The 16,513-nt window shown below is 35.7% G+C and overlaps 1 protein-coding gene across 2 annotated transcripts in view; it reads left to right on the top strand.

Moving 5' to 3' along the window:
- Positions 1-16,513, top strand: part of LOC149796051 (DNA polymerase epsilon catalytic subunit A-like) — a 148,038-nt gene that overhangs the window by 86,119 nt on the left and 45,406 nt on the right. Inside the window, exons 30-35 of one of the 2 annotated variants that reach the window (XM_089965969.1) lie at positions 1,290-1,508; positions 4,417-4,614; positions 6,747-6,879; positions 11,042-11,138; positions 13,198-13,336; positions 14,680-14,786. In XM_089965969.1, the coding sequence (XP_089822095.1) occupies positions 1,290-1,508; positions 4,417-4,614; positions 6,747-6,879; positions 11,042-11,138; positions 13,198-13,336; positions 14,680-14,786 (893 nt within the window). Of the gene's footprint in view, positions 1-1,286; positions 1,509-4,416; positions 4,615-6,746; positions 6,880-11,041; positions 11,139-13,197; positions 13,337-14,679; positions 14,787-16,513 lie in introns of both variants that reach the window. The other variant, XM_089965968.1, reaches the window with a different exon arrangement.

Below are 16,513 nucleotides of genomic sequence, written 5' to 3'. Positions count from 1 at the left end.
ACAGCAAGTAGCATATGGATACATTCAATGAGCTCTGTACAGCATGTAGCATATGGATCAATTCAGTGAGCTTTGTACAGCATGTAGCATATGGATAAATTCAGTGAGCTCTATACAGCATGTAGCATATGGATAAATTCAATGAGCTGTATACAGCATGTAGCATATGGATTTATTGTCAACTCTATACAGCAAGTAGCATATGGATATATTCAATGAGCTCTGTACAGCATGTAGCATATGAATAAATTCAGTGAGCTTTGTACAGCATGTAGCATATGGATAAATTCAGTGAGCTCTATACAGCATGTAGCATACGGATAAATTCAATGAGCTGTATACAGCATGTAGCATATGGATAAATTCAATGAGCTGTATACAGCATGTAGCATATGGATTTATTGTGAACTCGATACAGCAAGTAGCATATGGATACATTCAATGAGCTCTGTACAGCATGTAGCATATGGATAAATTCAATGAGCTCTGTACAGCATGTAGCATATGGATAAATTCAGTGAGCTCTATACAGCATGTAGCATGTGGATAAATTCAATGAGCTGTATACAGCATGTAGCATACGGATAAATTCACTGAGCTCTATACAGCATGTAGCATATGGATAAATTCAATGAGCTGTACAGCATGTAGCATATGGATAAATTCAATGAGCTCTATACAGCAAGTAACATGGATAAATTCAATGAGCGCTATACAGCATGTAGTATATGGATAAATTCAGCGAGCTCTATACAGCATGTAGCATATGGATAAATGAGCTCTGTACAGCATGTAGCATATGGATAAATTCAATGAGTGCTATACAGCATGTAGCATATGGATAAATTCAGTTAACTCTATACAACATGTAGCGTATGGATAAATTCAGTGAGCTCTACAGCATGTATCATATGGATAAATGAGCTGTACAGCATGTAGCATATGGATAAATTCAATGAGCTGTACAGCATGTAGCATATGGATAAATTCAATGAGCTTTACAGCATGTAGCATATGGATAAATTCAATGAGCTTTACAGCATGTAGCTTATGGATAAATTCAATGAGCTGTATGTAAATTGTATGTCTGTTTAAGTTGTACTTTACATCAGTGGAAGCCATTGTTATGATTATTGATGTTTCTAGATGGTTTCATTTTCTGCATTTATATTAAAATTGCACATATATTTATGTTATGTGAATGAACATATTCAATTTAGGATCTAAGGCCATTGCAATGACTGGTATTAAATACTTTATTATTGAATTAAACATTCATATGTTAGCAGGGGTCCCAGGATTTATTCTCCGACAGCTCTCAACAAGCTGTGAGAGATATAGAAGACATTGGGATGCAGTCTAAACCCAGCATTAAACAAGTCATTTGCAGTAAAAGGAAGAGAACCAGTCTCGAAAACTCTGAAGGCAGCCAAAATGATTCAGAAATTGATAGTTCCCAGTCATGGCGAGATGTGCTAGGCCCACCTCCACCAATGGGAAACAGTAAGGTAATTGCTCACTCCTCTTCTGTCTGTCAAACTTGATGAATTCCAATGAACCAGCGACATGGCTGTTGACTTGATCTAAGTCATTGTAATCACAGACAGAAAGCTTCTTGGAGCATTAAAGTGTAATGGACTGAGATCTAGGTGATGTTGTTATACAGCAGTTAGTTTTAATATGTCCTTAGGAATTGAGATGTATTTCTCTTTATAAACTTGAAATTTAAAAATGAATTTAAATATCCATGTTAATGACAGATTGTTATTGTCTCACCTGCGAAGCATGGACATGCAGGTATCACTATTTTTAAAAGCAGGTGTATGCGTCATTAGAGGTAAAAGGTCACGGTAACTTTCTTTCCACTCTTAAATGTATTTAGTGGGTATCGTGAAAATGTCTCAGTGGAAATGTCAAGATAAGCATTCTGAGAAATGCACTGATACTGTCAAGATGAGCATTCTGAGATCTGAGAAATGCATTGATACTGTCAAGATAAGCATTCTGAGATCTGAGAAATGCACTGATACTGTCAATAATTAAGCTGTACAGTTATTATACGGGCTTTATCATGGTTTGGAAAACTGCAATGTTTGTATCGACTGGAGCAAAATTTGACTTAATTGAAATTAAGACAAATTTGTGATAATTGGAAAGGGAAACTTTTCCCTTAAAATGTTGTTGTTGTGGGGTTTAACACCATTTTTCAGCACACGATAGGCTATGCATGGCGGCCAGTATTAATGGTGGAGGAAGAACCCGGAAAGAACCATCTATCCATGAGAAGCTACTGGCAAGCTTTCTCACACACCCACACTGGCTGAATCCGAGACTTGAACCGGCGCAGACAGAGGTGAGATGGCAGTGATCCGTAATGGAGAGCGCTTTTGACCCCACACCCCCAAATGTTGGCTTGATGACTGGATGAGAGGTTTATGTATAAGCAATGTTCTTCTTTTATTTTACATGACTAATTGAACTAGTCTTCTGCCACTATATATGGACTAAATTTGGCAGAAAGTATATGGCTTGAAAAATGTTTCAGTTTGTGCACCTGCACAAAGGGTGCCCCGAGTGGTCTAAAGCGCTCTCCGTTACGGATCACTGCCATCTCACCTCTGTCTGCGCGAGTTAGAGTCTAGGATTCAACCAATGTGGGTATGTGAGAAAGCTTGCCAGTAGCTTCCCGGGGTTTTCCAGGGTTCTTCCTCCATCATTATTACTGGCCGCCATGCATAGCCTATTGTGTGCTGAAAAATGGCATTAAACCCAACAACAGCAACTGCCAAAAAGTATTGCCACCATTATGCAAGATATTAAATCCTTTTCATGACTTAAGAAATAATGTTCAACAGAACTTGATGTAAGGGCTGTATACAATTACTACAAAGGAAAAACATTACATGACTTCTTTTCCGAAACAGAACTTGATGTAAGGGCTGTATACAATTATTACAAAGGAAAAACATTACATTACTGAACTTAATCTGCTAAAGTATTTTGGCATAAAGCTCTTCTGGATTTACAATTTGTCATAAAATACAGCCACTGTGGCTAAATTTAGAAAATCTAAACAACTTTAAAAAATCTGTGCTTCACAGTTTAACTTATTTGACAAAGCATGAAGGCCTTTCAAATTTATGCAAATGATGCCAATATTTTGTCAGTAGTTACTAATAACCAAACACACTTAAATTTACTTCTCAGAATGTGCCTTGCAGAATTTGAATATATTCGACAAAAACCATTGTGAAAGGATTTTCAGGTTTGTACAAATTAAGCCAATTCACCTACAAAATGTGACCACTGCCTTTAAAGATGGAAAAACCTTTAAAGTTCTTAAAAACCACTTAGCAGCACATTACCAAAGTTGAAGCAAAGCACTGTGGCAAGAAGAGCTTTAAATTTGCACAAATAATTGGTATCCACCATCAAATATCGCAATAATTAAATTGAAATCTTGGATGACTATTCAAAATCATCTTCACAGTTTGAGATGCATCTACCATGAAATATGTCTCTAAAAAAAGAAATGCAAAAATATTTAAAGTACTTTTTTTTTTTACAAAACTGCTCAGGACAGTCTAATCAACTTAGAAAGCACCATGGCATAAAAGGCCTTGAAATGTTGAATAAATGTAACATATGCAGTCCACATCATTGGTACAAATTTGTGCAGATTGCATCCTGCTGTTTGTTGGCCACCTTCTACTGCATTTGACTTTTGGGTAGACATTGGCCAGGTGAGTGATTTCAAGCCAACTTAGGTCTAATATATTCAACAGCACTTTGAAAAGGTCTCCTTTTATTAATTCATTTAATAGGTAAGATTTCGATTTTAGTACAAACCAGCAACATCAAGTACAAGATGTTCCTCTGTACCCCTAGATTGTTGATACCACTTGTCAGTTATATTGTCTCCAGCTTTAGGAGCCTCATACGGTTTAAAATATATCTGTGCATGCATACACAGTGATACCTTAATTTTAAAAAATAAAATAAAAAAAATCGAGGAATACTTGCACCAAACATGTGACTGCAACTTCAAATGTTCTGCCAATCAGAAAATTTAATATAAACCTTGTTGTAACAAAGAACCTCTTGAAGATTTGTTCTTTGGGGCTTATGAATACATTTAGGTCATGCTTGAAGGAGATGGTTAAAATTTACGAAGAAATAAAAAAAGGTTTTCTAGGAACTGTAATGGAATCCATTTTGAAAGCGACAATGCCCAGGCTTTGGGGCTGTAATTACCAGTACAACAATGCCCAGGGTTTAGGCTGTACTTACCAGTATAACAATGCCCAGGGTTTAGGCAGTTATTACCAGTATAACAATGCCCAGGGTTTAGGCTGTACTTACCAGTATAACAATGCCCAGGGTTTAGGCTGTAATTACCAGTATATTTATGTTCAGGAAGAACGAAAAGTCTGGCTAGAGTACCACAAAAAGAAGTGGCAGCTTCAGGCCAAGGATCGTCAGGACAGGAAAAGACGGCGCATTGAATTTGCTGACACTCCTGTAACTTCCTATACTACCAACAGTCGAGGACTAGGTGGATTTCTAAGGCGCACAGCACGTAGCATCATGGATATGTCTTGGCAGGTTGTGCAGGTAATTACATATTTGATTATTTATTGTAATCATTTTCATTTAGACTGTCGATTTTTTTTATGTTTATGCAGTCTTGTGAGCCTAGATTTGCTGGAACAAATGTATGTAAACAATAGAAATCTGTAGCAGAATATTACATCTCCCAGTTTTTTTCTTTCATTGCCTCACCCCATTTGACCATACATCTCCCATCAGTCAAGAGGAAATTGAAAGTGTAAAAACATTCGAAGCATGCCACCCATTATTAAAAGAGAAAAACAAAAATCCAAGGTATAATAATACCTGCACTTAGCAATATTCTGGTTTTAGTGGATATCATAATTTTGTTTAAAATCTAGCACAAAACAGATTTCTTATTTTATGTGTTTTATATGTTTTGAATTGTCAAGTATTGAAATATAATTTTGTTAGTTTTTAGTGTTGCACAAGATTTGGTGACAACACAAACTAGAATTGGTTCATTGGTTCTGTTGGTACTTAAAATACACTGCAGCTTTACCAATCTGGAAAATTACAATCAAGATTTATCTAATTGTATCTTTTTTCATTTTGGTTTTATTAGTTGACAAATACGGTTACCAATCTGAATGATATTTAACGGGAGTAGACGATAATAAAAGATTAAATCATGGTGGACATTTTTGCTTCACATATTAGGTGCTTGAGTATGCTTACATTTTCTTGTGGACTGAAATAAACTGATTACTTAGCTGTGCAACTTGTGGGAATATCATGTATGTGGGGTTTGCTTGTATTGGATTTGAATGTATTTTTGTTGTGGTTTTATTTATGACATAGATTGTCTTAGTTTTCTATGTTTTTGGACAAGAAAAAGTAACTCTTGCAATCCAAAAACCTAAACTTGTACTTGGGACCTTAGTCTTCTCCCCATACCATAATAAATCTCAATATGACACAGGTACAGGAGCCAAGATGATCAAGGAATTAGATGTGGGTTACTTTTCCTGTAATAGAGGTATTTCAGTATTTGACAGAAAATGTCCTGTCAGAGGCCTGTCTGTATTTGATGGTGTCCTGTAATAGAAGTATTTCAGTATTTGACAAAAAGTGTTCCATCATAGTTGTTTCAATATTTGACAGAAAATGTCCTGTCAGAGGTCTGTATTTGATAAGTGTCCTGTAATAGAGGTATTTCAATATCATAGGTTGTAAGAGACCTTCAGTATTTAACAGTCTTGTAATGAGGGCCTTTCAGTATCTGACAATGTCAAGGTGATGTCAAATATGGATCAAGGTCTAGAAACTGCCCATTCTTATGATTAACCTGAAATTTTATTGAAATAACTATGTGGTATAACAACAGATATGGTAAGATAAAGGAAACAATAATTATTATTTGGATATTGACTTTCCAGTGTTGGATCAGGAGCCAGTTTAATATTAGAGTCAGTGGAGTTGGTCAGAAACAGAGTGTCTTTATAGAAGTACCTCTAATCTGCCCATTTTTCACACAAAATGCCTGCATGGTCAAGAAATTGGCTTACATCATTTTCAAGAAATCATGTCCAACTAACCTGTTGAAGATAAAAGGGACAATTAGGCTCTTAAAAAGTTCGTTCAGATAGCACAGACAAAGGATTGAAAGGCAAAAATTACATTTATTGTACCCAGTGTCCTCTTGATTTGAGTGTGTCTTGTGGCAGTAGAGACAATTACTGTCAGCATGGGAAATTTTTAAATAAATTCCACTGCTTCAGGTTCAAAGGTCTTGCAAGAACCCTTTGAGTTCCATTGGGGTTTTGAACTGCTTTTGAAACTACTGGATGTAATCAAGGTCAAAGTGCTGTTTACAAATCTTTTACATATGTAATCAACAGCATGGGAAAAATTTCATCATTAAAGTTCTACTGACCTCAGGTTTTTTTAGCAACTGGTCTTGCATTTGGCTGTTGGGTAGACATCAGCATGGTGTGCATTCATTGTGTTTGCAAAGTTCTTAAAAAAATTGCTCTAAAATTGGGTTTGTTTAAAATTCTTGCAAAATGACCACAAAAAATTGTCAGACAAACATAAACTGGAGAGAACAAGAATGGAACCCCAGATTATTCTTTGAATTTGGAATTTAGATAGTCATTTTGAAACCTATTGTTTTATCTTTACTGTATTTTCAGCTGATGGAAACCAGCCAACCAGGGCAGTTCAAACTGTGGGCTTTGATAGGGAGTGATCTTCATGCAATGAAACTTAATGTTCCACGAATTTTCTATGTCAACCAGAAAACTCCCAAGGAAGGAGAAGGAGCAAGTATGTTGAACACATGATCTCATTGTTAAGAGTTCTTATGTTTGTCAACTTTTGCTATATTTTTGATGACATTTATTTGTAATCTGATGGAAAAAATTTAAACTTTTTTCAGGAAATAGATGCAAATGTTTATAAAAGGTTTTCACTGATAAAACTTTCAATCAGATTAAAAAAAATATAATTAATATTTTCCAGAGCTGTTTATTACTATGATCTACCTTTGTTTCTATGAAAATGTTCCCAGCAGATTCATACCAAAGACTTCAAAAAATTGTACTAGCAACTGCCTAGCTTCGTGCTCAGTATTAAGAGGTTAATTCTAGGACTGGTTGGCCTGGTGTCCAGAAAATGTGACTGGGTGGGACATCATGCTGCATGATGCCCCAGTGCTAGATATCACTATAAACTGCCACACTTCAGATGTAGAGATATGACTGAAAATTTGTTAAAGCTATGTTAAAAATCCAAATCACACACATGAAATTTTCACAAAATTATAGACTGGGGGTTAAAAGTATTGTTTTTACAGGATGACTTTTTCCATTTAGGTGATACATGCCAGAGTTCTGTCCATGTATTAGTAAAAACCACATGTATTAGTAAAAACCGCTTGTGATTTTTCATCAGCCAATTCATGGCAAGTACAATCATCTGCAAATTCAAACAAAGTACAAGTGTTGGTGGGGATAAACTGAAGAGGGAATTGGCAACATTAAAAATAACCACATAAATAATACTAGGTACTTTAATGAAGTACATCAAAGCTAGATATTTTTACAAGATGCATCAAATTTAGATACCTTTACAAGGTACATCAAGAAAAGATATTTTTATGAGTTGCAACAAATCTAGATACTTTTATGAGGTACATCATAACTATACTTTTACATGGTACATCAAAAATATACTTTTACTAGGTACATCAAGACTAGATACTTTTACTAGGTACATTAAAACTAGATACTTTTACAAAGTACATCAAAACTATATACTTTTACGAGGTACATCAAAACTAGATACTTTTACGAGGTACATCAGAACTAGATACTTTTACAAAGTACATCAAAACTAGATACTTTTACGAGGTACATCAAAACTAGATACTTTTACGAGGTACATCAAAACTAGATACTTTTATGAGGTACATCAAAACTAGATACTTTTACAAAGTGTATCAAACTGTTGGTGATGGACCAGCAATGAATATCAAGTTAAAAAGTTACATTCAGGTGGTTTGAATTACAGACTGGAGTTTGGCAAATAAGTGATATGTATATCGTGTTAAACATTTCCAAGTTTTCCAAAAATACTGCCCATTGTGTAAACAAATGTATTTTTGGCATTCTCTACATTTCTCGCATGTTGGATCCGGTTTGGTTTGATGTTTTACTGTTGTTGTTTTTGTTGTCAACTTAATTCCATTTTTCAGGACATAATAGGCCCTTATATCTGGTAGAGGAAGAACCTGAGAAAATCATAAACCTTTGAATATTTCTTCATTGCAAAAATAAAAATTCTGTTCAGTGCCAGCAGAAATAGAAGTTCCAATATGACTGGGTGTAAATGGAAATAATAATACAATGGCAAGTTTAAGTGACTACAATTTTAACTCCACAGGGCTCAAAATTAGCTGTAGTCCACTAGCCCGAAGCTAGCAGATTTCCTGTCGGACTAGTAACTTTCATAATGTTAATAGTCCGATGGGCTAGTTAAATTTCGGTTATCAATAGTCGGCATTTGTTTACGCCATTCCCTAATAAAGACTTGACTTAGCAGATGTTCTGTAGAGTCAAAGCAGTGGCCATTGTAAACAGTCATAAAATATTAGCATGAGGAGATGAAGTCAATTTCTGCCTCGGAAAGATGCGTTTCTATAACAAGAATCCATCCGATTTTGTGTATTTCACTTAACAGTGCAAATGATGGTCCCGTCATTAACAAGGAAGTTTGGTAATTGATCCTAATTAATCAGATAACGAATTAAATGAAAAAATAACATGGTATCACACTTTATTCACTTGACCACTGTAACAAACTACAAAGCAGTATAGCACACAAAAGAACGCAGCAAAAACTATTCAAAGAAATTAGTTTGCTCGTTTTTATGTTTAAGGTTCTTTGTTTTTGCTCGCTACCCAAATGCTCCAACAGTCACAAACCGGAAACTTCATATTTTACATTTCCATCAAAATAATTATAAGAATTAGATCAATTTATTACAATTACATTATTGACACATCCTTTCCATACAACTACTTTTTCCTATGATGATAAGAATAGTTTTTATATTTTTCCCTTACAAGAATGAACAAGTAATTTAATACACATGGAGATATCCAAGCAGAGTGCTGTACATTTGTTGGGAATTAAAATCTCTGAGCATGGGCATCTAAGATTTGAAAATTTTCCACCTTATTATTAATTTCAACAATACACTGAGGTTTGATTAATTAGGAACAATTACCAAACTTATGACTTATGATACTGTAATTGGAGCTGTTAAATACAACGCGCCGAGTGTCATATGGCTTTGTTTGATGGGAATACACCTTTTCCAAGCTGAAACTAACACTATCTTCTGATGCTAATATTTTATAACGGTGTTTACAATAGCCACTGCTTTGATCATGCAGAACATGAAGTTAAGTCTTTGTTAGGGAGAGGCCATTTAATTGTGGGAGGGGGCAAAGACACTTGTTTTGAAACGTGTTTCTTGCTCTGACTTTCTTATATAAAGGACACTGTGCCACTCCTTTAAATAATTTGCGTCAGCTATACTGTAACATCTCATATTTCAAACCAAGACACAATTCCCTCCTTTTAAGACGGGGGGAAAATGTGGCATTTGATAGAAGATGTTCAGCCACCGGAAAAAAGCAAAAGTTGAATGAGACTGATGAGGAATAATTTTTATGATAGTGTAAAGCGTAATGGAAAATTTCAGAAGAAATGGACAAAGGGAATGGCTGAATTATGATGAGGAAAGGAACGTTATGTGGTGTAACTGGTGTATGCAATTCGCAAAAACAAACACACAGAAGACATCCAGTTTTGTTGCGGGTTTGAACTGAATCGGTAAAGTACATGAAAGCTGTGTGACATTGCTTTGTGAACAGGACTAGTAAAGAGTTGGCAGGATTAGTAAATTTCTCAATATACTAGTCCTTCTGGCTACAAAGAAATTTGTTAAATTCGAGCCCTGCTCCATGTCCTCTACCAGCTGGTCCTTGTACCTCTTCCAACAGCATACAAGGTATTGGGTCTTTCTTGAAAAAATATGTACTGAAAGCCAAAATTTTGTTGTTGTTGTAGAGTTCAATGCCATTTTTCAGCACAATATAGGCTATACATGGCGGCCCAGAGGAAGAACCCATGAAAACCCCAGAAAGAACCACTGACCCATGAGAAGCTACTGGCAAGCTTTCTCACATACCCACATTGGCTGAATCTGAGACTCGAATCCACACCAACGGGGAAGGCAGTTTAAAAAAAAAATATATTCCAGGGAACCTTGATTTCACAGAGTTCATATTAAAATTAGAAAATTCCTAATTGCTTCTACTGATGAGTACCCCACATCAAAAGTGCCTCCCTGGGTCCCATGTATGTTTTACTGGAACTTCCCTTATTTGGTTGGGACTGTTCAAACTTATATGTATACAAACTATTCCATGATGTGAGCAGTTCGGTGGGGCTCATTATCAGACTGTTGTATGTATGCAAACGTTCCATCATTTGATGTGTGCACAAATGATGCTGAGATTCATTGTGAAATTTTGAGATAATTTTTGTGGCATTAAGTAAAATTCTGAATATATATTTGAATTGGCAAAGCTGTATTAGACACTGAAGAAGACAAAGAAAATTCATATTCTTAATGGTACAGGTGGCTGCCCAGTAGTATAAAATCATTTCTACAGTAGTATAAAATCATTTCTACAATATCTACAGGTGGCTACTTAACAGAATCTTTTCTAAATTAATATGATGAAAATGATCCAAAACAATGACTTTTGAAGGCAGGTGCATAGTTGATAGAGTTGGCATTTATGTCCAGTTTGACTACACTTCAGATATGATTTTTTTTCTACCTATTTTTGACATGTGCTAACAGTATCCTCTGTGTCTGACAGGTTTTGACATTGTTGATAATTCTTTACAGTGTGGAAAAAAGTGGTGAAAACTTTGCCAAGGTCACATCCTGTATATAATTTGTATGAGTATTCAGTCCCAGAGGATGTCTATCAGGAACACACAAAGTGAGTATCAATCATTGTAAATCTTAACGTTTTAGCATAATTAAATTTTAATTTAAATATCAACATATGTAAATGATGAAGTATGAAGTAGACAAGTATGAATGATACCACAAATAAGTGTAAATGATACCAGACAAGTGTAAATAATACCACATGTAGATGTTCCTTGTTACAATCAAATACACATAGTTAGATGAGACTGATCTTGAATGGTTTAGTGTAACCTCGGTCTTCCTTATGTAGATGTTCCTTGTCACAATCAGATAGAGATAGCTGGGACTTATCATGACTGGTAAACGATGATAATCATTTTCTAAGAAGTCATTTCTTTGAGTGTAATCGGGTATAACTTACAGTGCATCAGTTGTATGTTGCCAAGAGCAATAAATTCAAATAAAAAGAAATGCTTTGGCTAAATTTAAAGTCATAAAGTGACTTGTATCTTCATCACAGTTCTATAAACAAAATAGGGTGTTGGATGCTGACTGATGCATCATGCAAATAGTATTAGTGACGTCAGTGTGTCAGATATATTGCTTAGTTATTTTTATTGTAGTATCTAAAGTTTGCTTATTTTCTTTATTCCATCACCTGTCAACTTGTATGCCATGATGCCTCTTTAAGTAATGAAGATAAATTCATTTCATTCACAGAACTTTAAAAATATTACAATGGTTCTAAAGAACTAGACCAGGGGTCTCAAACTCAAACCACCTTGAGGGCCGCATGAGGGGATTTTCAATGGCCCAAGGGCCGCACCACCTTTGTTATCTCTCATGACACCTTGTGACGTCAATCGTTTTGCAGGCCACAGGATGCGGCTTGGCGGTCCATGTGTTTGAGATCCCTACTCTACAGACTTATAGCGAAACTTGCTCTTACTGAATCTTTGTTGCACTGACTAACATTGGTAAAGAAACTTCTTTGTTTGCATAATGCTGATTTAAGTTGCATAACTTTATCCTCTCTAATTTTGCCCGCGTAAGCGTCATATTTCTCACGGTGCATTGTTTCGTAGTGCCAATGCACGTTGTACTCCTTCGGAACATCTATCATTTGTTGACAAACGAGACATTGAATTTTATCGCTGACCTCGGTGACAAAATATAAATCCTTCCATTTGACTTGAAAAACTCTTTTCGTCCACGAGTTTTCTTTTTTTCGAAACAGAAGACATTTATACAGGCTTTTATGTTTATAAAAATGCAGCAAAATCAACTTTATAATTCAACACCAACTCGATCACTTTACTAAAAAACCGGAACTGGAAGTCCGCATTAAGAGCGACAATTAATAGAAAGACTACGAATAAATTAGTCAGTTTCCTATGGTTAAAATGGCACTAACGTTAAAGTTCAAAAGGCGGCGAGAGAAAAAGAAATAAATGAATAGTCAATTTTTTGACAATCCCAAAATGCGTCGCGGGCTGCATGCGGCCTACGGGCCACGTGTTTGCAGCCCCTGAACTAGACCATACTACAGTCGTTCTGAAGAACTAGGACCATATTACAGTGGTTCTAAAGAACTAGGAACATATTAACGTAGTTCTAAAAATCTAGGAACATATTACAGTGGTTATTAAAAACTAGGAACATACTACAATGGTTCTAAAGAACTTGGAACATATTACAGTGGTTCTAAAGAACTAGGACCATTTTGCAGTGGTTCTAAAGAACTAGGACCATGTTACAGTGGTTCTAAAGAACTAAGAAAATATTAGTGGTTCTAATGAAGATCAGTATCAATGAACCTGACAGTTCTACATGACAAATATTAAAAAACAGGATGACAATCACAATATCATCATGGAAGGAGATCCCAAGATATTAATGATTTAATATAAATTTTTTGTTCAAGATTCTGTAATGCAATATTTTCAACAAATGTAACATTTTTCCGTCCGTGAGAGATGGCCATTTCCCCCCTGAAGTCTTAGATGGAGGTTCCCCCTGCTCCTTATCCTGCAAATTTTTAAAACTTCTTTATTTGTTATTATAACCTATGAAACATAAAATGTATTTTTATACATGGAAACCATTTCTTTCAACATTATCCACAGTGAAATAAGTGCAGATCTGTCCTCCCCTGACATCGAGGGGGTGTACGAGACCCAGGTACCACTGTTGTTTCGAGCACTCGTTAAACTGGGATGTGTGACAGTGGTCAACAGGGACTTTGCCAAGTTCATGGCAGGGAGGGTAAGTAAGAGAGGAAGAATGAGAGGTAATGATAATATGCATTTTAGGTGACAAGTGTAGAAGAAATGACATGAAGACAAGTTATGTGGAGATCAGATAGTTTTTATGTCTTGCCATGATGGTGTTGGCACGTAGTGTTATCAGATATAGTTTTTATGTCTTGCCATGACGGTGTTGGCTTGTAGTGTTATCAGATGTAGTTTTTATGTCTTGCCATGACAGTGCTGACATATTGCGTTCAGGTATAATTTTTATGTCGAGCCATGACAATGTTGACATGTAGTGTTATCAGATATAGTTTTTATGTCTTGCCATGACAGTGCTGACATATTGCGTTCAGGTATAATTTTTATGTTGAGCCATGACAATGTTGACATGTAGTGTTATCAGATATAGTTTTTGTCTTGCCATGACAACTTTGGCATGTAGTGTGATCAGATATAGTTTTTATGTCGAGCCATGACAGTGTTGGCATATAGTGTTACCTTGGCCCAAATGTACACTTTACAAATGTCACACTTTTGTTAACTTTTCTGTTCGGGCCATTTTGGATACTGTGGTGGGGCATCTTTGTTTCATGAGCATGTTTCTGCTTCTAGAACAATCTTTTATATGCCTTTGATGTTTGGTAAAATAAGTCTAATTGGGGTCGTGTCTTTGTCATGTAGGATAAAATCTGTATCCGTCTTGCATTTAAAAAAAGTGAATTTGGTTACTTAATTTATCCAATTGTTCCTAGGTGACTGTACAAGATTGTTGGGTGTCTTTTCGTATTTTATAAAATTATTTTATGTTATAAAATGCACTTACTGACGTAAAATCAGATGATTCCTTTGTTGTAAAATACATGTATTTTTTGTCAAGTTTGCAGAAAGAATGACCTTGATTTGGTGTAGGGATATCTTGGAAACATCTGGCCAAGATGTGGGCCAGGGGAACAGTGGTCTGTAGCACTCAACTTTACCAATCACTGCCATCTCACCTTTGTCATTGTGGCTTTGATTGCATGCTTATTTAATGTATAATCTGTCATGAGATGGAAAAATGGCATTAAATCCACAACAATAACAAAAATGAGACAGGTGTATTAATTTCTTTTCTGTTAACAAAGTGCACACACACTGATGCAGTTTTGTATTTATTACATGTCCTTTCTTCTCTGCTTTCTGTTTGGATTATACAAAGTTTGATTGGATGTGAAAACAAATTGAACACAATTGCCACACCAACCAAACAAGTTTGAATAAATGTAATAAATCTCCTAGTGAACTTAAAAATGAAATTGACATATAGATGCAACAAATTTAAATTGCAATGATCCTGCATGATGATGAATTTTGCAGGAGACAGATACGTTTGAGCTGGACCACCTACAGTTCCGAACTCTGGCACAGTTTTCTTACCTGGAGCCTGGGACTATCAAACATATCTACCTGTATCATCATGCCTGGTGAGATTTTTGAAGCTTTTTAAAGATGCTAACACTGATTCTGATTTAATCATGCATGTTTTTATGGTCAGATTACGCTTTTATGATCATATTCCAATTTTTTCAGTTAGATATGCTTTTTTATTTAGGTTGTCTACAACTTGATCACTGGCATACAGACCTGCCAACCCCTTACAATACAACTTGATCACTGGCATACAGACCTGCCAACCCCTTACAATACAACTTGATCACTGGCATACATTCCTGCCAACCCCTTACAATACAACTTGATCACTGGCATACAGACCTGCCAACCCCTTACAATACAACTTGATCAAAGGCATACAGACCTGCCAACCCCTTACAATACAACTTGATCACTGGCATACAGACCTGCCAACCCCTTACAATACAACTTGATCAAAGGCATACAGACCTGCCAACCCCTTACAATACAACTTGATCACTGGCATACAGACCTGCCAACCCCTTACAATACAACTTGATCAAAGGCATACAGACCTGCCAACCCCTTACAATACAACTTGATTACTGGCATACAGACCTGCCAACCCCTTACAATACAACTTGATCAATGGCATACATACCTGCCAACCCCTTACAATACAACTTGATCACTGGCATACAGACCTGCCAACCCCTTACAATTTTGCCGTAAGTCTTACGAAAATTACCCTAAAAGTACAGACTATTAGCATACAAGCAAAAACTACAGAAAAATGATGTTTGCCAAAAAATCCAGATAATTGGTTCACCCTTGTTTGATTTTCAATCCAGGATTCTTATTAGAATTAGTGAAATTAGTCAGGGAACCAGATTAACTTTACAGCAGCACCCAAGATGCTTTAAGCTGCACCTATTTGTTCATGCAATGTAAAGCATCTGCTTGATCAAACTGTTGATTACAGAATTTTTTAAAATAAATGTCATCCAGAAAGTGCTGCATGTTCAATACAAAAGAGAAAATAAGCTTCAAAAAAGTGTTAATAATCAACACAGAAGAATAAAAAGGAGTATTCACATTCTTGTGAATAAAAGCTGGAAAGGACACAATTACTTTTATTGGACATCACATGCCAAGTCCCATGGCAGGAGATATGATTGTGAAATGGAAAAAGAATTTCCAAGAATTACATGAAGTTGATAGAAAGCAACAAGCCATTGAGTTGCATGGGGTTTGGAACTAAAGTTTGCAACTGTACTAGTGGTAGATAAAGTCTTCTTGTACTTTAAAAACTTTTCACTTGAACATGAAGTTTATCGTCACTTTGTCAAACTTTTAGTTATGTTTTCTAGCTTTACAATAGCAGTTATTGATATTTTGTTACACTTTACTGAAAACTGGTAAATCTTAATGGAAAAAAATAAACTGCCTTACAGAGACAACTCATCAGGGTTGGCAGGTCTGGGATTATGTAGGTAATAAATGCTTATAAGTTCTAATTGCAGATGTGATTGTTCTCAGTTTAAAGCGGAATTCTGCTTTTCTCTGAACTTGAATCTGATTTGTCTTGATATAGTCCTTTTTTTTATCATCTCCAATCTGGTTTTTTAAAAAACGGTCAGTTCAGTCCCATATGCAACGACCCTTGGAACATATTCATTCCATATATTAGTTAGCCCACGAATCTTGTAAAGAGTATTCTGATTGGTCGAAATTGTCGCAGAATAGAAACCAAGTGGGTTTTTGGACTAAATGAATAAGACAAACACAATGTGAGAAA

Source organism: Sinohyriopsis cumingii, chromosome 7 (genome assembly GCF_028554795.1).
Source record: "Sinohyriopsis cumingii isolate HCF-2022 chromosome 7, ASM2855479v2, whole genome shotgun sequence".
NCBI lineage: Eukaryota > Metazoa > Mollusca > Bivalvia > Unionida > Unionidae > Sinohyriopsis > Sinohyriopsis cumingii.
The sequence above is the reverse complement of the archived record's forward strand: the minus strand, read 5'-3'. Positions and strand labels throughout refer to the sequence as shown.